The sequence below is a fragment of the Protopterus annectens genome, chromosome 3.part0 (assembly GCF_019279795.1).
Source record: "Protopterus annectens isolate FY-2018-M chromosome 3.part0, PAN1.0, whole genome shotgun sequence".
Taxonomy (NCBI): domain Eukaryota; kingdom Metazoa; phylum Chordata; order Ceratodontiformes; family Protopteridae; genus Protopterus; species Protopterus annectens.
In genome coordinates, this window is record NC_056731.1 from 126,954,412 (window position 1) to 126,982,075 (window position 27,664).

The window sequence follows — 27,664 nt, forward strand, 5'->3', positions numbered from 1 at the left end:
CATTTACGACTACCAAATATGATGACTTACCTATTATATTCACTCTTATATTTACTTATTATTCTAGTCAAGCATTTTTTTTCATCTTAACAAAAATATAGATAAGCTGAACATTGCAATACTACTCCTTTCTGGTTAGCAACGAAAAGCAATTAATATCTTTATGTTCCAATTTCCCCTTCATACAGTCTGAAGGGTCTTGTTTTTATTTATTAAACTTCTAGCATTTAAGTCATAGTTGTAGAAGCAATACATATCCTAGAGCTAGCCCCTGTAATATCACTTTGGGATACAACTAAGATTACTTAAGTCTATTTAATACTTAATAATACTTATTATTATTATTATTATTATTATTACTACTACTACTATTATTATTACTTATTAATACTTGTATTAATATCAGTATATGTTGTGTGCACATTGAGTTCGAAGTAACGCAGTTTCATTCAGTTGCACTGTTGTGCAGTCTGAATGACAAAAAAGCTCACTTTGACTTTGGCTTTATCTGTTTATTTATTTACTGAGATCCAATAACTTGAGCCTGATAAAGTAAACACACTTGAAACCACAGTGTTTATTACCTACTCTAAGACTACACAACCATGCATGAAACAATGGTAGTTCTTAGTATCCTGTATCATAATGAAAAGAGGAATAAAGCATTGAGATGTTTTGTATGTTTTTTGTGGCTTAGGCCCTTGATTTCTTTAGTGACAATGCATTGTGGTCTCTCCAGTTGTATCAAGTGTTTGGATGGATACATATCAAATGGGGCATTATATCCAATGATCATCCAAAGGAGCCGAGTACAGTGGAATGATTACATCCCTTGACCTGAATGCTATTTCTTTAAAAATAAGCTCTGTGATGAAAAAGGACTTCTTTACAATAGTGGATTCATGTGGATTAAAGTATAATTCACTGCTGACATAGGTTCCCAAATCCCTGACTATGGGATGTGTTGTCAATGCGATAGTTACAATGGAAATCATGCTTGTAGAAGGACGTTTTTTTTTCAATAAACATCTTTATTAAATGATCATGTATGATATGGGCAATATTATATTTATATATTACTCCATGATTTTGACACAAGCTGTTTGTTTGAGAAAGGCTCTTTGGAGGATTTTGCTTTCCTCTGTGGTGTTTATGACAGTACCAAGTTTACAGCTGTTTGCAGACTTGATCATCCATAAACCCTAAACATTTGCTTTCACCTCCCAGAAGTAAATGCTAAAGAACAGTGGCCCATGGAGAACCAACCCTGTAATACATCATTATTCACAGGTCTTTTGGAAGTGGCAGAGACACCCATTCTAATTTCATGTGTTGTATTTGTTTATCAATGGCTACTAAATGAGCTAGGTACAGTTTACATTTAGCTGGGAGTTTATCAATGATACACGAGTGCAGAATGTGTCAAATGTCTTTGTGAGGTCAAGATATGTGTTGTGTAATGATTTGCCCTCATCCATTGCTTTAGTAACCTTCTTGAAGAAAATCCTTCAAGTTAAATAGGAAGATCTGCCCCTGAAAAATACATACTGGTTTGGATCAAGATTTTGTAGACTGCCTATGTACTTATTTATTAATTACATAATGATCTTTTCCATAGCCTTACATATTTATTTTATTTATTTATTTATTATTATTTTATTTTATGTTTGTTTACGAAAGTCTGACTAGGCCAAAATGTTCCATTTTCAGTGGAGGACTAGGGAAAAAAGCTCTGTCAACAAAAAAAAATGTTTTATCAAGCATAATACATTTTATACAATTGGCAGCACAGTTGAGGTGAAATTAAGCAATACATATTATAAACAATTTTGGCATGAGTAGTACATAGTATAGGAAGCATGGGTGAGGTGAAAATAAGCAATAGAGATTGTAACTAAGAATTGTCTAGATGAAAACTAAATAGTATGAAATATGAAGTGACAGACTAGAGGAGACATGCTTTGAGAAATTATGGTGGGAGGAAACAAGCAGTGTGAGTGGAAGTAGCGACATGAGTATGCTTTTGAGTAATATTGTTGAAAAGTGTAGTAAAAGACTGGATAAATGGGGGGACTGTGAAGGGAGAGGGGGATAATATGGATGAGTGGAGGGGAAAGATGATAGATAACTGATACTGGCTTAAGGGTCTATAATTATCTAAGTATGCTGAAGCCCCATCTTTGTGCAAGGAGATGACTATTGATCTACTCTATCCATCCAGTATGAAGCCTGTTTGGAGGCTGGCATTCAATAACCTCTGTATTGGATCTCACCAGTCATGTTTCAGTCTGACCAATAGGCAGCCTGATATGTTATCTGGCTCCAGACAAGTAGTGTTCTTGGCCTTGGATAGCACTTCGAGGACTTGTTCTTGGGAGATTTGATTGGGTGGTATAGATGCAGGTGTGAGATCTGGGAATATAGAAGGAGAGAAGGTGGTGAAGTTTGAACTAGTTTTATCCACTAGTAGATTTGCTAGCTTCTCCGAGTCTGTGTGTCTGATATCCTTTATTATTAGCTCTATGCAGTGCAGGGTATTGATCCTGAGATTTCTAACTTAGTTAAAGAAGGCTTTGTAGTTACCGTTCACCTGGGTGGCAATTTTTACCTCATATCTCTCTTTAGCTGATTTGATCAGGGTCTAGAATTTAAGTTTAGCAAGAGCATTATTGGCATCTTGAAGGTTAATTTATTTTTATGTAAAATTAGTTTTTTTCCTTTTATTATATAGCCTGTTTATATTAGGGTTCCACTGCATGAATTTATTTTTAAATTTAACACTGTATCAACTTTTGAGGGTGTTAGATGTGTCTTTGCAACTATTTACATCTACATAGAATTTGTTTGTAAAGGATCCTGTATAAGCAGTGGTGTCATCAAAATGAAAGCGTGCTTTTGAATTTGCCAAATCATCACTCAGTTTTAGTGGATTAGTATTGGTATAATCTCTAACTATAGAAGTATTGGAAAATGCTTCTGGTTTTATTCTTCAGATGAATGTGAGTGATGTGTGGTCCAGTTTGTCCAGGAAGGAAGTTACAATCATTGGGAAGCAAAGCTGCCCCGTATTAGTAAGCACCAAGTCCAAGATTTTCTTGCCACTGGTTGGGGTGCATACTAACAGGTCCAGTGAGGATGTATTGATGAAGTCTGGAAATTTCTGGGTGTACATGTTTGAGGATCCATAATTCTCTTGGTTAACAGAGAGGTATTTGAAGTCTCTGAGGAGGAATGTTGTTTGGCTTAATGCAAAGGGACTGGTTAGGTAGAATAAATGGGCTGAAGAGAGACAAAGAGGGTGTCCTATAGTGAGCTAAGATATGATAATGGGTTTTGTTAATAGCAGGTTGGTTGTGGAGGCATTCTAGGTAATTATGTTGCCTAATGAGTATGGAGATAAAAATATATTTTTAAAAAAATATGAAGACACCACTGCCTTTACTGCCTTCATCTAATGCAGTGGGCCTGAACACATGGCAGCATTAATGGACTTATTGAATCAGTTCTCTGTGATGTTGCATATAGCAATGTTTCCATGATAAGGAGTGCTTGTAGAGAGTGGAGTTTTTTGTTAAACCTATTAGAAGTTGTCAAGTAAAAAAAAAAAAAAAACTTTGGTGAGTCTTTATACTCTTTATGTAACCAAGCTATGACAGTAAACACAGAACATTTCTGTTAAGTCTAAAACCTACCTAACTTCCACTTACACCTGTCCTTGTACCTGTATTTCATCTCCATCTATCCTATCATCAACCCTTATCCATCTTAGTTTTTTCCCTCTTGCCTCTACCTTCTTTAACCACTTTACTATCTACATTCTTGACCTTATATTTAACTGTGACATATACTCTCAATTATTGATGCACATACATATTTTGTCTTTGTTTATATGTGCATCCAAGAATGCACTTATAAAGTTGATTTTTTCTTAGCAATGTTGTATAACAGTGGAACTTTTCTGCTTGGGCCTCCAATGAAAACTGGCTTTTAGCTCAGTTGGATTATTAGCAGTCAACTAATGAAAATAAAATATATAAATAAATGAGACTTCTAGAATTGTACAGTAATACTTTTATGTTATCCAGGATATCTTTTGAAGACTGACATTGCCTATAAAAGGCACTATGGGGGTGGACAAGAATTTAGCAAATATATGAAAGCCTTGTGGGGATAGGTGCAGGTCATTCTTAGTTAACCAGTTACAACTGTCTACCATCTTCTTCAAAGCTGATAAAAATTATACCCCCTTAGAATGACACTAGAAGCTAAGCCAGTTGATGAAGTCAATAATCTTTTGTTTCTATTGTGGCATCACTCCTGGTGATGATAGAATACTGCTCAAGGCTACATTCCTACCTGCCTTAGACACATATTCCAAGAGCTCCATCATGTTTATCTTCATATAGTCCAGGGAGGTATGTCTCAAGTTATTGGCACATATGTGCACCATGACTGTGTCATATATGTACCTGTGGTGCAAAAACTTGAATGCATGTATGATGTGGTCATTCCTGGCATCTGATAGACAACTGACCATTACCCTCTCCTTGCACAACCTAGTGACTGATACATCAGTGTGTTACACTAAGGAGTCAATGTTTGCCTTATTAGTTTTTTTAACTTGAGTCAGTGCGACTCTTACATGCATGTTTCATGGTGGGTATTGCCTGTGTTGCATATTTGTGAGGTTGCTGACAGTACATTTAGGAGGCCTTTGTGGTTTATATAGGTTACTTTTAAGAGCCTTACCATAAATAGGTCTATGTATTTGGTCTGAGCTCTGTGTGATTAGTACAGTTTGGTGTTGGGTGGTACTGACAACTTACATGTTATTTGTTGTAGCTTTATGTAGGAGCAATGTCTCAAATTACATTATATAATTACATCTCTCACACACTGTGTCAGTTTATTTAAATAGTAGGTGATTGTTAGTAAACATGAGACGATTGCTACACTGTCTCAAGATGCTCATTTCAATCAAGCTAACTACAAGATGGTTGGAAATCAATGGTTCTTGATGCTTACTAATGTGGGCTGAAGGGGTAGTAGTGCCTCTGAGGTTTGGATGTAATTACTGAAGGTGCTGTCTGTCTAGTAGTAAATACAGTGCTGATCTCAGTATAGCTGCATGCAGCTAAGAAACAACATTTCTCTGCTGCTTCTTATAACAGATCAAAAGAGAAGCACTAATCCCAAGGTAGATGCTTCCTGAGAAATAGAATTTACCATGACATTGCTGGGTTCAGTACACTTGCTATAGTCTTCTTTTGGTAGACACCCTGGATAGAATTGATAGCCTCGGGATGTTGATACTTAAATATTCTGGCTTCATAATTTTATAACATGGAAACAATGGCAGAGGCCACCAATATCAAAAACTGTTCATGCTCCCACATGTAGCATTGAACCTGAAAATCAGTCTGTAGCTTTAGCTCAGACAAACCAAGAAATATTCCGAATATCATCTCCATCTTATACAAACTCTCCAAACTAGCCCCCAGAACAATGAAGAACATACTGTAGATCAAATTAATATTATCATCAAAAAACATTGAAAAATGCAGTGTTCTCTGTAACAGTAACTTAGGTACTACAACAAAGTTGACATCTTTCTCTGCAGTTATAGAAATATATTAAATTACAGGATGATTAGTTATTGTTTATCCATGATGGATACTGCTGTCATTACCATCACTACAGAAATAGTTTCCCTGGAAATGGTAAAGATGAGTACTGTAGACATTCCTAAACCAATGTTATTCACACATTTTTTACCTCGTATTCCATTGCAATAACAGTAGAAATTATTTTTGCTTATACACAGAGGAAACTAGTCAAGAAATCCCTATGTTGATTAACTTTTGGAATTTTGTAGTACACCCAAGGTACTTGCTTTTTCATAATCTCAGCAGCATTTAACATGATTATTAATTGCTACAACCAAAACTTTGAAAACATGCACAGCAAATCCCCTGAGGACCTCATTAATACAACTACAGAAGACAGAAAAGAACAAATCATCAGATTGCCTCATGAGTGCAAATATATAGCATTTATGTTTAACAGAAGCAGAGACAATCCTTATTTTTTTCTACATTTTCAGCACTGACAGTATCTACTGGTGCACAAAATGATGAGAAGAAAACTTAAAATGTAAAGTACTGTCAGATGTTACCTAAATTATTTCAATTACATCTCTCTTTTAGATTTTTTAGGATTTTGCCATTACAGCAAATTGTACCTAATCTGTATTTGCAGTGGTATTCGTTGTTCGCATATCATTACACAACTTTTCATTACTTTATACGTGAATACTAATTACATTGTGAAGTGTATAAAATGTAATATAATGTAATATTTAATACATTTCATTAAATATATATGTTTATAGCATTTATCTTGTATTTTGAGTAACAGTAATCACATCAGCAAGTGAAAGTATAATATTAGAGACTGCAAACAAAAACAGCAAAAGTAATGTTTCTAAACATGAGTTTGCCATACTTGGTCTGTTGAAATAAACTACACTGCAATTTTCGCAAACTGCAGGCAGCAGTCTTTTTGTTAACAAGACTGGATTCAATGCAACTCTGAAGACTTATTTTATGTGGGTAAGCACAGTCCCTAACACAGACTAGTAATCAAAAATGTAGTTAGCAAACATCAAAAATATTAAAACTAATCAATAAAAAATGCCACATGTGCTGTCAGCAAAAGATAAATTTATTAAAGGACAAACCAAATAGTTAAGCACTTTCATTCCTTATTGCGTCTGGAACTTCATCAGAATTGAAAAGAAAACATCAAACTGAAGGCATTTAACACAGTAGTGTCATATGGCAAATTTTTAAATTACTTAAAAATAAAATAAAACCTATTGAAACACCAATAAAATATTCCATTCTTGGTAGAGAACATATTTATGAGCACAATTATGTTAAGAGAAATTATATGTCTAATGCCTTATGTAAACATTCTAAAACATATTGCTCTTCTAAAAACTGTTTATATTTTCTTTGGGAGAAGGTCTCCTAACATGAAAGAGACAGGGACTTGAAAAAAACAATTAGAATACAAGGAGTTGTAATGGCAGATGTTATTAAATGCATCTCAAAATCCTGGTCTACATGATTTTATTTCTATAAGTAGTTTTTTTAAACTTGAAGTCAGCCAAGATTTAGCATTTTGTTGGTGTTTTGTTGTTTAATAATGTAAAATGTAAATGTTTAAATATCTACATAATGTATTAACTGAGGTGAGTGTAACATGACACTGCTGTGTTTTTAAATATTTTTGGTTTGATGTTCTTTCAGTTGCAGTAAGGAACATAAGCAATTTGGTTTGTCTTTTAATAAATTGATTTATCTTATGCTGACAGTCCATGTGGTGCTTTTTGTTGAATTGTCCCTAATACTCCGAATTTAGGGAGACGCTCCCCATACACCCCATCTATGCAACATAATCAGCTCCATGGTCTCTATAGCTTCAGATAATGGGACTTATGCCCACCAATATCAGCTGTTAATAAGGTACTCAGGAGATATCCTGATACTGAACTTTCAGCAAATTAAACAAAATTACTCTGCAATAAGGATCATATTCACAACTAACACTGATGAAGCAGCTTTGTAAACTTGATCCTCATTCCAAAAACATGTCCCCTTTTATTAGCTCCTACTATTTATATATACATTTTCAAACCTTCAGTTGTTCAGTTGGTCTTATTCCAGGTAAATCTGAATTTTGTATTTAGCAGTTTGCTTGATATGCTTGCCGCGTTTTTATAAAATGATATATTACGTTTTGTTTTACATGAATTTCTACATCAGAAAAATATAATTTACTTATTAATCACTCATGGTAACATGTTTAAACATGCTTACATAGTAGGAACAGTTTACACAAAATAAATACCCATATTTTGAAGGACACAGACCCAGTGAAGGACTTAAGTAGAGTCCATGGTATTTTGCCAGACCAGAATATATCAAATGCACATTTGTAAAGGTCATTACTAAAACAAAAACATAACATGTAAAGAAAATTCATTTATTATGAGATGTCTGCTTGTGTGTGTGTGTGTGTGTGTGTGTGTGTGTGTGTGTGTGTGTGTGTGTGTGTGTGTGAGAAGGGGCTGCATCTTGTGAAGTGGGAAGGTGGGAGATGTGCCTCCACTATACCTTTACATAGTAAAACAAAACTCTCAAGTTGCCATAAAAGTACAGTCTACATCTCTGAGTTCAGAAATGCTGAATGAAACATGTTGTTTTTGATTGCAAACACTCAACACACTTGTTTTTTATTAATTTAGAACATTACCGCTTTACACATGTGCTGTTACAAAACACAAACCATAGTACTGAATACCACAGAGAAACATTTTAACACCACAGAACTATAAGACTAATTTATTCATTAGATTACATCTGAAATTTGTGTCTGGGATTTATTTAAGCAATAACCCACGCCTGGGTGTGGGTAATTCTGGATTTACCCATGGTTGGTGTGGTTTGGTCACGAGGGCAAAGTCTGAGTGACAAAACAAAGACAACTGTGGGTAAATCCAGCATTACCCACACCCAGAAGTGGGTTATTGGTATTATACAGTGACATTATTTAAGAAAAAAAAAAACTTACTTTTTTTAAATAATGGCATTGTATAATGCCTCCGTGCTGCCCTTCCGCAGCTGTCCGGTATACTGGGGCAGTTCTGATGTACTGCATATGCTTATGCAGTACATCAGAGCTGTGTGTAGAGGAAGCAACAGAGAAAGGAAGATCTCCATTGCTTTTTTAAAACTGTCTGACTATGTTAAACTCATTTAACATAGCGAGATATCTTTCAATAAAGCAACGGAGAAAGGAAGATCTCCGTTCCCTTTTTTAACGCTGTCTCGCTATGTTAAATGAGTTTAACACAGCAAGATATCTTTAAAAAAACAACGGATAAAGGAATATCTCCATTGCTTTTTTTAAAGATATCTCGCTATGTTAAACTCATTTAACATAGCAAGATTACAGCACTCATTTAACATAGCAAGATTACAGCAATGGAGCTATTCCGTTCTCCGTTGCTACCTACCACAAAAAAAAAAAAAATCAAGACTTATACTAATGGAAAAAGTTCGGATGACCGGAACTTTTTCCATTAGTATAAGTCGGATTTACAACCAGCGTTCACATTTCGGAATACTAATAGGCAGTCATTCTATAATAATCTTTAATCCCTAATGACTGAATCAATAAACAAATTATCCTGGACTTAGCAGCAAGTTTTGACTGCTTTGATTTCCAGTTTTAACTCACAATTCACTGAAGTTTGGATACTCCTGTTTATAAGTATTTCACAGCTACCTCAGAGACTTAATCAGCAAGTCTGTAGTTTTCTGAAAAGCTGCATGATGAACAGATGAACAGAATGATTTTGGAAGCAGTTGACCTTTTCTTAAGGTCACTGGGCATGCACAGAAAAATAAAAAAATCCCAGATCCCCTCATATCAAGTACTGAAAAAAAAACGCATAACTTCTAATGTTGTTATATCAGTGAATAAAATACAAAGAAATGGTGGCTAAGCAATGCAATGAGTTCCTCCATGTCTGTTTGTGACAAGTAATGAGTAGCTTACACTGTGTGATGAGTACCTTTCTAACTTGGGTGCAATTCTGTAACAAAACTGTAAATTCTATATTTACTCTTAATTGTACAGAAGAATCCATATATTTACAATAGTAAAATAATCAAAAGCACTGTAATCACTTACCTCTTCTCAATTATGGAGCAAAAATATCTACCCAAAAATACATAGCTTAGTTATTACAATCATTATCCTTATCATATTACGGGCATAATGATTACTTCAAAAACAGATGCTGGAGTTCTCCAGATAGCGTACAGCAAATATACTCCTGGTGCATTGGTGATGACATCATCTTTAATGTCAATAAGTACAGAGGTCCACAAATTCTGATTATAAAACATAAGGTCAAATTGTAAAACATGATATCATCTTTAAAGATTTAGGGATATTATGGACAGACAGTATAAACATAGATCAGTATGTGCCTACCACGCTCAGACAAGCAAATCCTGTTAACTTCAAGGGCATGTATAGTTATGCCAGGAAAATCAATGTGCAACTTTAATACTTAATTGACCTAGTTACTGAATACAGGGCTACTTTCTGAAGCCTTCACACAATCTACCTGAAAGATCTTGGAAAAGTGAAATTCCTTCCAGGAAAAAACAATCACAGCTTTGGAAAATGTGAGAACTATTCAGGAAGGCTTCAGGAAGTGTCATTATATTGTTTTACAGATTATTAAAAGATGGCCTATATCTAATGCATAAGGCCATGCGTTCTCTATTTATACTTAAAAGTTCAAATATTGATGGAGAAACTAACCCCAAACTGGGGAACCTAATGTTAAAAATAAATGCCAATAACAGAAAAAAAAAACAAGACAGGTACAGTGCACAACACCAAGATTGTGAAATAAATTGTACCTTATAGTTAGAAGAAGTCATACATGATCATCATTCAAAAATATTCTTGAGATGCATATGAGAAGTAGAAAATATCAACATGGGGTTATAGGAATAAAGTTTCCTGAAAGTGAGTAGGTTGTGAGCTTGACAGCAATATCAAAGAACCAATTACATTATTACCAGTGATGTATAAGATTTCATTCGTCAGACACTTAGCTAGGATCTATATGCAGATCATTCAGTACCTGTGATGTACGTTTGTTCAGTGAGTTCTGTCACGCTCAGTAGATCTGCATTTTGTTGCTGACAACTAATTCTTGCTTCATACCACGTCAGTGCAGATTCCCAGTTCATCTCATAACACACTCCAGTCAGTGGATCTGTGTGCCAGTGAGAATCACATTTACCAGTTGCTGTAAACCAAAATAAACACATCTTATCAGCTGTCATTCTTCTCAGACAATGAAAATATATACTAAAAACAGCAGCAATCATATTTTGCATGCCACTTAGTGTCATAACTGCAAAACGTCACGAGCATACTAAACAATCTCTCTCTCTCTCTCTCTCTCTCTAAAACACCAAACCTCAGAAGTCATGCAGCTTCCTCAGTGTGTAATGAAAAAAAAATGAATTACAAATAGAATCACATGAAGAACAATGACACGATGGGTGTTCATGTGATAAACCTCCATCAATATGCATCTGTCATTAAATTCATATGAAAATAAAATAGTATTGAAGTTAATAACATGCATCACAATAGTGATCTGCAAATAGCTTGTAAATTATCACAAAAAATATATTCATAGGTGCTCAATTACAGCTTCTGGATATAAAGCCAATTCTTCCTTATTAAGTAACTCAGACAAATACGAGTCAGAGGTCTGAGAATGAGGAATCACTCTGTCAATGCCGATAAACATAAATACTGCCCCAGACTGTATGGCAGTGTGTTTATAAAGTGCACTATGGCCCTTTTTACATCTGATGACAGTCAGATGCGTACTAATATGTGCCTTGGAAGTTGTTTTTGTCTGTCTCACATAGAAATTACTGCATCTACTAAATATATCACCCATGCTGTGTCACAAGTAATGTGACAATGAATAGCAAATGATTTATAGGAATTTGGTACAGTAAAATGTATAGCTGGAGCAACAGAAACTGCACTCATGACAAATACTGCATCCCCAATTCTTGCTATTGGGACATTTAGGAATTCTTGTTTACTTTAGTTTTTTTAAAGGGTTAAAATTTTCTGACAAATTTCAGCTTTTTCAAAATCTAAATCTAAATTCTGATGTAACATAAGAAGGTGAAATAGGGCTATTTAACAATACAGGCCAGTATTTAATAATTATCTGCTATATCTGGTATTACCACCATACGTAGTCTAAATGAATTGGTGGCGTATGTGAGGGACTTTTATGTTTGTAGTTTAATAAATCATTTCTGGGTATGTTATCAACTTCAAATTTCACTTGCAGTAGCCATTGTTTCTGTTATCCCCTACGTAAAAACTGATGGAATAATCTTTTGAAGTCTGTTCATTAATTTGTTCAAAGGCACAAATTTTATGTAGCCTTATTAACTGAGATTTCCAAATATTTCTGGTAGTATGAGAAGATCAGGGATGGCAACTTATCATGAGGAAGAAAAGCATTTTTAGGAATTGCTTTCCTGTAAATGTTGGTGGATCAATATTAAATAACTCAGGTCTCAAAGAGAAAATTATACCAAACTAAAAGATATTTAAGTAGTTCCTAAACCCTAATAAATAAGATTGGGGGCCTTGCCAAACCAACCAACAATCATCTAGGTAGCTTTGCAGCCCCTAGCATCATAAATGTACTTTATTTCAAAGTAACCCATGCATAGGTCTCCATATATGAGTAAAGGCTGCATCCATTGCTGTGCCCTTCAGCTGCATATAACATTTATTTCTTGTTAAACTAAAAAATTAAAAAAAAAATTGTTTAGCACTAATTCAATGAGCTGATAGAAGCAAGTGGATCCCATCTCCAGCAGAAAACACTTGGAGCTACACATTTGTGTATTATTCATTAATGTCAGAGTCTGACCAGCCACTTTGGATAGTTTGTGCAGTACATTGATTTGTGCCAAGTCAAAAAATGGGAACAGGACAAGATGTACCCACTATAGCACTGTTTACATCTATTTGCTTTAAAGCACACTGATTATGGAAAAGATTTACATTACCAACACCAAACTTTGACTTGCATCTTAAATGGTACAAGGGGAAGGCTTTATTTACAGTATGGCAGATACATTTTACTATTTTACAAAGATTATCAGTTAGGAAAATAATTGTTTATGACAGCTTTATATAACATAAAGACCAATTTCTAACTATTTGTCATGTAAATCACTTACTCAATCTCTAGGCTTTAAGTAACTCAGCAACTCTCCAGTGCCACACTTATAACTGAGTGCTGAAGTGCTTTTTTGTAGTTTTAAACTTTTTTTCAACAGCATATACCTTAATTCATTATGCAATAAACTACTGCTTTCTCTTGAAATCATTTGCTTAACTCATAGGTTCATAAGTACTTACCAAGTTATTTCTCCATGAAGATGTTTAGAAGACTAGCCTTGCATTCCCATGATATTTTTAGCCCTTGTAATTTATGTATAAATAACCCAGTGCCAGAAAGCTTATTTACATGTTGCCTCTATCCACAAGGGGCAAGGGTACTAAACCAGGGATGAATTTTGCATTTCCCCATATATTCATCCCAATTACATTTGAATAGACTAAGGGAAGTATTTTTTTATGTGAACAGGAACCTGATTTAAAAGAAATGGTATTATCTGTGGTACATATCTATCCCTTCAGTGTGTCTTATTTATGTTGCATTAGAGATTAAGATCTCTTGAGTGGATGTTTATTCCACCATTGAACTTGTGGATGTGTAGTCAATCAGACAGGATAGGATAGGGTCTGTTGAGGCTCTCTATATGAGGCAGAGATTGGCTCTCAGTAGCCTGTATGATACTGAGAAGAGGGACAAGGCTTTGAGATGGTCAATGTAGTTGTTATGCTTTAGGCCATTGATTTTCATGGTTAGAAAGCATCCTGCTTGTTCATGTTGTGTTAAGCATATGGGCAGGTACATATCAAAGAGGGTATTATACTCAATGATCAGCTTAATAAGTGCCAAAAACAATGAAATGATCACATCCCTGGACCTAGACACCATGCCTTGCTAATAATATGTGCAGCAATAAAGGACTTTCTTACAATAGTGGATACATAGTGATTGGAGGACAGTTTGTTGTCCACATGGGTTCACAGGTCACTAACAACTAAATCAGTTTTCAGGGTTGTGTTGTCGAAGTGATAGCCACAGGGGATGTCGTACATGCCAAAGGAGATTATACATTTTTTGTCATTTAATTTAGGTCATCTTTATGACACTAGCTATTTGTTTGGGAAATTGCCTCTTGGAAGATCTTGGTGTCCACTGGAGAGTATATGGTTGCACTAAGATTACAGTCATCTGAAAACTTGGTCAGCCACAAGCCCTTTCATTAGCTTTGACCTCCAAAAAGTAAATGTCAAAGATTAGTGGCCCAAGGACTGAACCCCAGGATACACCACTAGTGACAAGTCTTTTGGAGGAGATAGATCTGCCAACCCTAATTTCTTTTAAGAACATATCAGAACTACTGTCTTTATTCTTTTATCTAATACATATTCATAAAACTTTTAACATACAATAGCAATATAAAGTATTATAAAGAAAAAGATATGCAAGGACGTAGGAACATATAATGGTAATAATATACTAGTAAAGTATGTAAAACGAACAGAAACATCTTAGATTAGACATAAGTGTGTTCAGTGTCGCATAAATTCATACTAGGCTACCTGCTCTTGCGAGCCATTTTAAGCCTAGCCAATTATTTCTTGTGAGGTTCAAACCCTGTACCTTGTGTTTGCTAATGACCACTGGGTCCCTTATATGCCTAGCCATACAACCCAAATGCATCCCACCAGTTATTGTTCCTTAGATGTTATTTTAAGGGGTGTATGTTAGTTAGGGCATGATTTAAAGAGTGCCTGTGTCCATCAGAGACATCAGGGATTGGGAGGGTGGCCTAATGGTTAAGGTGTTTGCCTTACAAACACAAGGTACAGGGTTTGAATCTCACAGGCGATAATTGGCTAGGCTTAAAATGGCTCACAAGGGCAGTTAGCCTAGTACTAACCTATGAACCTATGAACCTATAAACACCTTAACCATTAGGCCACCCTCCCAGTCCAATGTCTGCATGTGTCAGTTATATATCTCTCAGCTCCTGGTAATTATCCTTATTTCCTAGATCTCCTTTTTCAAATCTATTACTTGCCTGTTATTGCAGTAATCCCATTATAGGGCAACTGTTTACAAGTTTAATGACCAACATCGCCAGAGTACTTTTAGATCCCCATTTTAAGTCAGGTAGCACAGAATACCCAAACACTGATTTGACCCCCTGGGGTGCCAGTGAAGCACTACAAATATGACCTAGATGACATGCTGGTCCACTTCCATAAAGTGAGACAACTGTATACTACTGACAGTGGTTTTACAGTTTCCAGACCATGTCCACTTGAGTCTCTTTGCCTGCTTTTCATCATCTGAACTAAACTGCCAGAATATGAAACCAGAGAAAGTCATTTTTGCTATCATTGCATGAATTTTTAGCTGCTGGTTGTTGCACACTGTGGTAGTTATATTTGTTGCACCCTGCTAACTGGTAAATTAGGCATCTAAATTCCATGTACATTGCACTAATGAAACTCAAAGAAGATTCATATCCTGTTTTGTAATTCTTAGCTGTTTTTAAGCTGAATGAAAATAAAGACTGCATTAGCCACTGCATTCTCTGTAAAGAAAGAATGTTGTAAATGGGCCACTCTGTTTTTTTTTCATTTCTTTTAAACAAAACAGTGGGTTCTCTATAAGCATATAGTTAGGTGTGTTACTATCCGTGAGAGCTGAGAAATTTTTGAAACAAGTTCAGGGTCCTACACAAAGAAATATAAAGACATTCAAGCATCACAAGCTGGTCTGTATACACTATTCAAACAACTCCAGGCTTATGAGACTCAGTAAACTTAAAGGCATAATAAGGACAGCACAGTGGTGCAGTGGTTGCCTTGTTACATCAAAGCAAGAGCTTCTCTGGTTCAATTCTCAGCTGGGGTGCTTTCTGTGCAAAGTCTGCATGTCCTCCCTGTGCATGTGTGGGTTCCCTTCAAGTGCTCTGCTTTCTTCCCACATTACAAAGAGATGCATCTGCAGTGTTTCTCCCCAGGCCTACTCTGAAAATTGGCTTTGTCCCAAGTTGGACTTTCCTGGTAAACAAATGTTAAATAGGATCATAGGATGTCATTAGGCTATTGGCCCTTACAAGCCTAACCACGAATTTAGCCCTTGTTCTGAAAAGTCAGCCCCCGATGCCCCCATCCAGCAGGGGCACAGGTGGAATCTCAGGGGTATATTTTCTGTTTCCTATCCAGTTATCCAGGTTGTGCTTAAAAAGGTTTAATGAGGTACTCAAGGTACTCACTAAGAGTTGTCATAAATGGAGCAGGCAAAGACATATAAGCCAAAGTGTGCTCCTTGTAGCAGTAAACCATTACTTTAAATACAGACACCTCTCTACCCAAACCATTGCTAGAGTGCTACTTGTGAACAGATGTTGCTTAATTTGTCAACCTTGCCTTGTTCACAAGTCCATAGGTGTACACTAGGCTAATGACCACTGGGTCCCTTATATGCCTAGCCATACAACCCAAATGCATCCCACCAGTTATTGTTCCTTAGATGTTATTTTAAGGGGTGTATGTTAGTTAGGGCATGATTTAAAGAGTGCCTGTGTCCATCAGAGACATCACTGTTGTGATAGTAACTGCTGTGAAGTCATTATAACATTAAATCTCAGAATGTGAAACTCTGTCTGCGGCCTGCTGACACTTATGTTTAACATACAACAGTGCTTAATGCAATACAGTATGTGTGTATATATATATATATATATATATATGGTTCCCATTCAGAAGCCTGAAACATCATAAGCCTGAAAATCAAAATCCTGAAACCAAAAGCCTGAAAATTCAGAATCATGAAAACTCAAAATCCTGAAAGCCCAAAATCCTGAAAGCCCAAAATCCTGAAACTCAAAATCCTGAAAACACAAAGTAGACATACTGATGTCATTGTGGCTTTGCTATTGTTAGCCCTGTGGTGTTAGGTCATGCGTTGGGGTCAGGTAAGTTGGTTTTATGTTATGGTTAGTTTAAGTGAGTTAGGGTTAGTTAGGCATGTATGCAATAGTGACAAATATTGGGGTTAGGGGCGGTTTAAGGAGTTAGGGTTAGCGCGGTCAGGTGAGTGTGGACCTTAGGGTTAGGGTTAGGGTCAGGGTCAGTTGGTAGATATTAGTGTCTTTATAGTGACATATTAGCATTATTTGTGTTTTCAGGATTTTGAGTTTCAGGATTTTGGGCTTTCAGGATTTTGGGCTTTCAGGATTTTGAGTTTTCAGGATTCTGAATTTTCAGGCTTTTGGTTTCAGGATTTTGATTTTCAGGCTTATGATGTTTCAGGCTTCTGAATGGGAACCATATATATATATATATATATATATATATATATATATATATATATATATATATGGATCCCCTACACTTGCCGACACACCACAAACCCAACAGCTAATACTCCGACACCGAAACCACACAATACCGACAGTCCACATTACCGAACACCATAACACTGACTCACAACACACACACAACACAAGCACACCAAAAACCTTACAAACCTACACTAAACCTTACATACACAACTATCCATGCACTAACCTTAACCCAAACCCTAACCCTAAGGTGCTTCACTATCACACACTTACCTTACCCGCACCCTAACCCTATAGTCTGTCACTATCGCACACTTACCTTACCCGCACCCTAACCCTAAGGTCCGTCACTATCGCACACTTACATTACCCACACCCTAACCCTACAGTCCGTCACTAACGCACGCTTACGTTGCCCACACCCTAACGTCCATCACTATCGCATACTTACACAGTTGCACTCGTTTCGCATGTCCGTGTTTTCAGCATCGGTATTTCGAACTGTCGGTTATCTCTGTTGTCAGTCTTCCGGTGTCGGTGTTCTCATTGTCGGTGTTTCGATCTGTCAGTGTTCTCAGGTAGACTCATATATACTGCTGAGTGACATGTAAGATTGGTAGTGGTCAGCTAATTCTGTATCATACAGACAGGGTGAGCAGGGCACTAGCCTTAAGTGTGGACACATAATCTGCTGTACTGACAGGAGCTGCACATTTCCTTGAAGTAGCTTTCAGGTACAAAAGCCTGATACAGATGAAGACATACTTACATGTTACTGTCTTGGTTTGAAACAGGACTTAAAAAGCCAGTGCTACTTGGTGACATTGATATTCCATAGATGAAACAGAGGGGTACAAAAATGCCTAATGTCTGAAAGAATCTCTCATAATGAGAAGATCACAGCAGGATTCAAAAGAGAAGAGGCAGACTCATAAGAGACCAACTGCTAGAGGAGCTAATTGCAGGTGGGATAACAATGGAGGGGCTGAATTTTCTCATTTATCTCATGATGAGGCACACACTCACTCAGGAACTCATTTCCCAGTTGAGCTCCTCAATGAAGATCAGAGTGTCAGGAGTCATTTGTTTCAAGGAAGCAGCATGACTGCAGAATTACATTATACATAGAACTGAGTGGCAGTTCCACACAATCCCCACCGTATGCTCAAATCCTGGACAGATCTCTGGACATACACAGAGATATAAAAGCAAAACCAAGATACTCTGGGTAGATGATAGCATTGTTCCTGGTGCCCTCACCCCTCACCTCAAGATGAATGAACGGGTCAGTAAAATGAGCAGGGAGGAGGCTTAAATGTAGCAGGGACCCAAATAAATAAAATGAAATATAAAGGGGAGTATTAAACTTGCTCATACACTAAGTTTTTGCAGCATAAGATATTGCAAAGGTAAAACTGCATTTTCATGTTGTCAGTGTTGCTTTACCATCAGAAATGTGCTTTGATCTGAACTTGCTGGACACAAAGAAGAAGGAAAAGGTGGATTTTATTTTTTATTCACATTTTTCATTTTCTCTCAGTTTGAGCAACTTTATGGACAGTATATAGATAGAGAGCAGAGTTAGAGCTTTAAATCAATAAAGTGCAGAGGGGCTAGTCTTTCATGCTGTTCTACATAAGTTTCAGTACAGCTATCCCATATGATTTAAATGTTTTAGTTGCAATGTTTTGCATTTTCACTAAGAGGAGATGATGTTATTCATAATAAATCTTCAATGTATAGGAATCACTAAAAGCACAGTTTACATAGTGTAGGTTTTTGGCTCCAAATTACAAGTGAACAATCACAGCATCTACTTTCAACAGATTCTTGTCTGCTCAGATTTTCTTCCAGGGTCACCTTTTTAAAATGCTTCAAAAGACAGATTTCCCCCCTATGGTGATGTCTTTAAAGCTTCAATGCCTACCATTCATTTTAGTAGTTAGCTGATCACCCTCTGATCTCTGTATTTGCTGACTTGGAAAATCACAGTGGACACAACCTTTTTTCACTGGAGGCCAAAGAAGAAAAGTTCTATAAACTTAATTCACAGAACCATTTGTAAATAGCTATATATATATTCTTATAAAACCATTTATAGAGAAGAATGGAGTATCTATGCATTCATCGTTCACTTGTTAACTGGTGCAATTTGCATATATTCTTTATAAACTGTTTATCTACCACTCTTTGTAAATGTACTAATATGAGAAAATAGAGCATGTGTTTCTGTGAAATATTAATATACACAGAAAGGTGCAGTTGCTTGTAGTTTATTACAACAGTTAGGAAAAAAACACAGTATTTACAATTATAGTGAACTGAGCAACTGAGCCAAGATATTACAGAATGAAACAAAAGAAAACAAATAACAAAACAAGTGTGTATAGCTAAATACTCTTCAGGCTTTCCAGTGTAATTTGAAAGCCAAGTCTTTCAAAAGGGCATAATCTCAGTAATAGGGTGTGCAGGGCTGAGGCCATAATGAGCAGGGAGCATAGCCCCTATGCAAAAATATTCTTAAAAAATTCCAGTGTTTGAAAGTATGCTCTTTTACACTTTTAAAATTCTTGTCTTAACAATTCAGACAGGAAGTCTAAACTACACGCACAAAATAAGTAATGTACTAAAGTCAGCAATGTGACATGGAGGGATAAAGCCTTAAATGTGGCCCCAGTGATCCAGGTTAGATTAGTGACTTTGAGATCTGAGGCTCTGGCAGGAAGGGACTGGCATGCCCATCCTTGGGGGAGGGTGATCAAATCCCTGATTGGAGGTTTTACCCAAAGAGTGGAGTAGCCCTCTAAAATCTGAGTCAACAAGCATGGGGGGATTGGAGAAGAGGGTATGTCATTACATAAAAATTACCCTGCTAATGTTTGATGGCAGAGACTTCCTAGGACAGCATCAAGATCCATGTGTGTCCCACCTATAATGGAACAAGTCCAGGAGAGATGGAACAGGCAGTAGACCTGGTGATGGATGTGGGACACTGAGGTAGGAGTGCTGAAGGATGAAGCAAAAAGGAACAAAAAACATAAATAAAATAAACGATGCACTAAAGTTAGGCAGATAAAGTATAATTCTAAGAGAGTGAGGAATGTGCATTATGTATTCAATAAGAAATGTATGTTACCCCTATAGAATAGGTACAGTGCCATTTTGATTGATGAATGAACAGGACTTTCAAAAAGGAATAGTTATTGCTGGTTGGTATATGGCAATGGATAGATTGTTGCATTAGTTATATACGGTGTGTTGCAGTTTTAAAAATAATGTTACCTATGATGAATATTTATGAAAGGACAATGAACTCAATAACTCATATGTATTGTCATTATTTAGTTACTTCAATCCTCAACAATTTGTCAGAAAACTACAAATTTATGATGCAAACATTTGAACATTCTGTGACATTCTGGACAGCTGAGAGGTATGGCTAACATAAGAGTTTGCTGAATATATCTTTATTTGAAAGCATACATACTGTTTAAGAAGAGATTAAATAAGATTCTAGTTGTTTGAAAAGATTAGAAGAGAGAAGGACAAGTTATAACCGTATGAGCTTTAGATTATGTTCTACTTCTATTCAATGCAGAGCCTTGAGAGGCACAGTTGTGGCATCAGGTAGCACAGCTTGAGGCAAATTTGCTAACTCTCTGATATGGCTGCCTGAGCTGAGAAGAGGGATGGGCAGACTGCTGCAGTTTAGTGAAACAATTGTTAGTATATAGAAAAAGTATTATTTCTTAATATCAAGATGCAGGCATGAGTAGTCATAATATTTTTTTGTGTGTACAGAAGTCCAAGTTACTGGCTGGTTCTAGACACTATATTTTTAACATGAATAATAAAGTTCAGGGGCACTGTGATGCCATGATGAAAATGTTCATGTAAATTGCAAGCTCCATCCTAGGTTAAGGCTATCTGGATGCAACTCGGGCAGTAAAATGTACTAGTATTGTAGTAAGACAGGGGAAGTATTGCTTAAACTGGTGGTCTTTTTTAAATCATATATCATGAGTAGCTGCATACCACAGAATGTAAGAAAAAATAAGATTGCTAAATGTAAAGCTGGGTGCTATCTTGGCATTAGGGGTCCTTAACCAGGAAGTTCTAGGGTCAGGGCAGATGGTCCATAACTGAGAGTTGCAATGGTGCAGTAGGGGCATCATATGGTAGAGATGGAACACAAGCTGAAAGAGGTAGAAGGAAATTAAAACTAAGAAGCTGATGATAGGGGAACTGATTAGCAATCACAATGAAATGGAAAGGGTTCATGGTGTGAAAATGTAAGGAACTGGTGTTAGAAGAAGGGGTGGAAGGCAAGAATCTTGATAAATTCATGCAAGAATGGGTCTGTGAAATGCTCAAAGACTTTTCTACTCTAGATTCTCAAATAGATAGGGTACACAAGGTAGGGAAGTAGAGCAGAGGTCAGAAGAAGCTTCTATACCTAATCAAGAAGTTCCATAGTTTCAGTACTTAGGAACAGGTGTTAAAAGAAGCTGCCAGGCAAGAATAACTCACTTCCCAGTGCAAGATTATTTCTACCCAGCTATGGCAAGCCTAAAATAGAGCAGGTATTTAGTATACCTAGCAGTTCGTAGAGTCATTTGGTAAGGGCGAATGCTGTTATGCAGACAGTCTGAGGAAGATGAAAATAATTGGAGTGGGAATGTTCAGAGAGGGAAGGAGTTGGGAGAACTCCCAGCTGGAAATATAGACTACAGGTGATGGAGACAAGAAACACATGGAAGTGGTGAAAAAAAATGGAAATCTGTTGCTTCCAGCATTGAAGGAATCTGCATGCTAGTGCTGGCCAGTAACAGGCTTACTTTATTTGGTTTGATGAACATAAGAAGGTGCTGTCATGATACTAAAGAGGAAAAGAAGGAGGAAAGGGGTGGAAGTGTTAGCTAAGGGCTCCTCACCATTAAAGGTTAATGACCAAAGGAGTAATGGGAGGAGGAGCAAAGAAAAAGTAGAGCATGTGAAAGAGAAATGTCTGGAAAATCAGAGAAATAGCAGATGTGAGAAGGGTTACAGGTAGCAAACTTGCCTTCAGTGCAGGAGGCTGTGGGTTCTATTCCCAGACCAGGTCAATCAATTCCTGACACTGAGTGCAGCATAAACAGAGTGCTGCACTCTTAAGTGTGTTGTCCTTTGGCTGAGATGTTAAACCAAGCTTCCATCTGCTTGAGTTGTTGGTAACTCATTTGGGTATAAAAAATCTCACAGCAAGTATTAAAAAGAGTAGAGAGACTTTATTTAACACCACGTTATTTACAAATTGCAAAATGTATATATTATAGACAAATATTTACAAATTTCTATTTTTTTTACTGTTTATCATTTTTCTTATAATATCCTCATTGTTATTTTTCCATAATGGAACCCTATTCATTCTTCCATAACCATACGCTAAGTTTTTGCAACATACCTGCCAAAATTCATCTCCCATTAAACAAACTTTCATTCAGTCTTTTATTACAAATAACCCATATTACATAAAATAAATTCTTATCTACCCTTCTCACATAGTATTTCTTCTTGTTCTTATAATATCCATATATAATCATATTCACATCTATATTGTTTATGTCATTAATATTTTCAAAACAATTTCTTTCATGTAACATTTTCCAGAGTTTCACCACTTTTTCACATTTCAAAAAAAAATCCTGTAGTCTCTTCCTTCTCACAAAATAAACAAACTCTTTCAACCTTCTTTTTATATGGCATATTTCCCTTTACTGGTAATTTGTTTATTACAGGTCTGCATAGGAAATTATGACACTCTACTATCTTGGTAGATTCTTTTTCTTTAATGGCTTTAATCAATTATTTTGGTAAATTTTCCCACAGACTTGCATAGTAGAAATATTCTTTCATCATATTATTATACTGTATCCTTCTATCCCTACATCATCATTTTTTTATTTTCCATGTTAGTAATTTTTCTTAATAATTTTTAATTTCTTCATTTACACATTTTTTCCCTTTTTTCTATTTTCATCATCTCTCACAATGATTTGCACTTATATTTAAACATTCTCACTATTAATTTCTCATTATTTTCCTTTACCCACTTTAGTATTCTGCACAAGTTAAAAAAAAGCAGAATAAACAACTAGATTAAGAAACACTAATCTCCCTTCATCTTAACTCATATACAATATACCTCTTTACACTGGGTTTAATCTTCAACTGCACTTAAAAGAAAATATGAAATGCACAATTCCCTTTTCATATTTTTCTAGTAACATATAAACATTTGACATATATGCTATTTTTCCAATTAATACAGAATTCACCAGATAAACTTTTTTCCTGAATGTTAATCTTTAAATTCTCTTCAGAAGATATATTTCTTTCATTTCTTTTATCAAACCCTCCCATTGCATCATAACCTACATCATTTTCCCAAATTTTCTCCTTAGCAAAGGCACTTCATTCAGTGAAAAATGCACACACTCATTTTTCAGCACATCACCCAAAACCTTACTTTTATCTTTATTCAAGGCCATTTCCATTTCCTTTAAACATCCATTCAGACAAACCAGAAATTCCCTAATCCAAATTTTGTTCTTAGCAATTGCGACTATGTTTTATGTGTATGTAAAACTGGTGGAAGCATCACATCTTTTGCATCACATATCTAGCAATTTTTTAGTTTATAAGCTACTTCACTTACTCATTACAAATGCAAACAATATTCCATTCATGGGACATCTTTGTTTTATACCACACTTGCTTATATTTCTTTATTCAGCCACCCATTCACTAACAATCTCACTCGATTTTTTGATATGCTGACAAACACACTCTCCGAATTGTATTACCTACTCCATACTTCTCCATAGCATCCCACAAAGCATCATGTCCCATTGTATCAAATGCCTTGCTGATAGTACCTCTCATAAGTTTCACATCTTCTGTTTTACTTATAATATCATCCACAATTTCTTTTACAGCCAATCACAGTTCTTAACAACCCTTCTCTTTTATACCATATGCACTTTCTTCTATAATATCCCTAACCCTTCCTTCCATTCTCCTCTGTATTATTCTCATAAAAAAATATAATCTGTGTTGTTTGTGTGATGGGTCTTCATTTTTTTATTTAATTCTCCTCATGTTTCTTACATATAAATTTTAGTATGCCACTACATAACTCTTTATAAATAAAAACATCCTACAACCATTGATTCAGTATATTTAAAAAAATACTCTCTTTGCCATTCCATAAACTTCTTGTAAATTCCAAATCCTATTTCATCTGGGCCTTGTACTGAGTCAACATTTATTGACACTTTTGACCATATGGCTAGTACAAAAAGATATGGTACCTTCAAATCTGGGTTTTGTTCAATGTAAAAATATATTTTGGAAAAAGAGGTCATCAAGATAAACAACATTTTTTACATGACCCCTTTCCAATGTACTGGTGAATCTGTTGAAATTGTGTACATAGCCTTTTGCCAAGAGTACAAAGGCTTTTATGTAGGGAAAACCAAAAGAAGGTTCAAAGAGAGAATATATGAACACACTCAAGATATTAAGAATAAAATCAACAAGAATTCAATATATAAACATCTTTTAGAAAATCTGGATCATGAATTATTTTTTTTTGGGGGGGCTGCATAGAATAATCAAGAATCCAAGGGGTGGACTGTGGGAAGATCTTACTGAACAGCATGAGATGTTGTGGCAGATAAAACTAAATGCCAGACTTCCACAGTTTAAATGAACATGTTTCAATAAATAGTATTTTGAAACGAATTTCATATAATAGGTAAACCTCTTCTATCATGCCAAGCAATTTTTCTTGAATCACAAAGATATTTTTTCAGCATTTTATTTTGTTATTTTTTGATTGGTGCAAGATTTTGTATTTGTGACTTGAGTGGTTTATGCAAGAAAAATATAGTATTGGTGGTGGGATGTCATAGACAGTCTTTATTACTTTTGTCCTGCCCTTTTCTAACTGGAGCAAGATTCTGTATTTGTGTCACAACTGGTTCTAACAAGAACTGTATGTTATTTGTGCTGGGAATTTGCATAATGCTCTTGATTTGTTAAAAAACGCTAACAATGTTATAGGTCTGTGCTGGGTCATGTGACTTGCCTTTAATGGCGTTTAAATGGTCATTTTTGATGTTTAAATGAAATCTGTTGACATCAATGCTACAATCTGATGAAAGCACTTAATTCAATTTTACAGAGTTGATTTTTAATTTTGAATAAACAGAGTTTTAAGGAACGGCCATTTCCATTTCTTTCCTGAAAGGAATTGAGTTATTTTAACATTTATTTTCCTAAGTACTTCATCCAATTCACTAATAGTAATTTATTTTTCAAATTATTCATTAACTTCTGGATTTTTTTTTTACTTTTCATTCTGTCCTATTTTCCTTCTTTTTACTCTTATGCATGTTTTCCACATGCTGTACTACAATGTTCTTTTAATCTCTCCATTTACATTTTCTCTCATTATACTAATATCCTCCTTTACTATTTTACCCAAATATGTAGATACCACCTCCTTTCTTCCTTGTAAATAATAACTGTGTAAATAGTAATACCTTAATTTTTTTCTCAATTTATTTTATATTTTTCTTTTTCGATATCATAATAATCTCTTATATCATTCTATAAATTATCTAAAACATTTCTATACATTTTTCCATACTTCACATTCTCCTCCTTTCTTACATCACCTTGCCATTGAGAAATACAATTTTTATACTTATTTTTAAATTCAGTCCTCCATTCAGACCAGTTTTTGTAGAAGTCCTTCATAATTATATGAGCCTTTCATAACTGCAGTACTTTTCACTCTCCAATTTCATTCCATAATTTCTCATTTATTCTTTTTATTCCATTTCCTATTTTAATACACTCCCTTTATTCCACTACCTTCACTAATGTTTTACATATTTCCCTTTCTTTTTATATTTTCACCTTAAATCACAATTAACATCCCCTGTAATTATAATTTTTATGTTAACTACCAGATATTCAAATATTTGATGAAACAGACTCTTTCTTTTCTTGTTAGTTATATATGCAAATAATTCTATAATTAAGTGAGAAAGGTCCTCACACACAAAAAAATGATTTAGTCTGGCCAGCATATCTTTATGTCCCTCTATGACTAGCCACAAAAAATAACACTTTGCAAGTGTTTCACTATGTTTTATTTTTTCACATTTCGATAATTTTTAGAGTTCTTGTACACAGAAAGATGAAAGCGATCTTTGTTAACAATAGATTATGGAAAAAAAATATGATTTGTACAATGGATTATTATTTTTTTGCATGTAAAATATATATGTATATATTAATATATATTTTTAGCTTGCCAAAAGGTCTAAGTTTTATATATTTCCAACCATGTAATATATTGTCTTGGATAAAATCACAGACTTAATAATCTGGTTAAATAACAGGTACCACATCATTATTAATTTTATTTAAAGTACACAACGGTTATATTATTATGACAACTGCTAAGTAGAGCAGGACCAGCTTGAATGTCACACTGATGGGGAAGGGATGTGAATTTAACATGTATACCAATACACTGTGTTTTACAGCACACTAAACCACTCCCTTGCCTGATAAAACGTATATATATAGTTAGAAAGCTTGTGAGGAAACTATTATTCTGTTATTTTTGTTTTACTTGGATCGCTTGCCTGTGTACTTAATAAATGATTTTCAACTGGAAACAGACTGTCTACCTTGCTTGGATTACTTTTGAATACTTAGTTGTTGTTGTCTTTCGGCTTTTCCCAGTTAGGGGTCGCCACAGCGGAACTCCGGTCTGCTAATGATTGGCAGTAGATTTTTACGTGCTGGCTTGCCGGGCCTAACACACAACCTTCAACAAAGGAACGCCCATTCACGCATGTCGCCACACAGAAGATGCTCTAACTGAGAATCGAACGGGCTACGTCTAACTGTGAGGCGACAATGCTACTTAGTAATTCTGTATAATATTTTAAATTTATTTTTATTATTTTTTTATTTAGGGCAAGTTTAATTTCACTACTTTTACTACCATTATCTGATCTGATTAATATACAGTGATTAACTAGATATATATGGATTGAAAATCTTTCACACAGAGATGTTTCTTACACTTTTTTTTCACATTTCAAAACAGCTTCCAACCTTCATGGAGGAAAACTGACTAGATTGCTGGAGTGAAGATACTGGATGATAAACAAGTAAGAACAAAGGCAAAGATAAAGCAAGCCTTTGAGGAATTTTATTTTGAGTTATACAGAGAAGAGCATAGAAGAGGACAAGAGAGGAATGGCTGAATGGAAGGGACTTGTTTTACTCAAAGAAGGTAGGATTAGGCTGAACAGGTAGGCAGGGGTGGGAGGATGCTTATGGCAGTTAAGTGTATGAAGACAGTAAGTGGGAAGCATGTGTGAATAGAAAATATGGGAATTTGGGCTAGGGTTTTTATGGGAATTTGGGTACTGGAACAATGCTTAATCTGAAAG

General features: G+C 35.4%; 1 protein-coding gene across 1 annotated transcript in view; it reads right to left on the reverse strand.

The window, feature by feature from the left end:
- Positions 1-27,664, reverse strand: part of LOC122796782 (macrophage mannose receptor 1-like) — a 2,734,532-nt gene that overhangs the window by 2,481,886 nt on the left and 224,982 nt on the right. Inside the window, 1 exon segment of the mRNA XM_044065509.1 lies at positions 10,733-10,900. Within this exon segment, the coding sequence (XP_043921444.1) occupies positions 10,733-10,900 (168 nt within the window).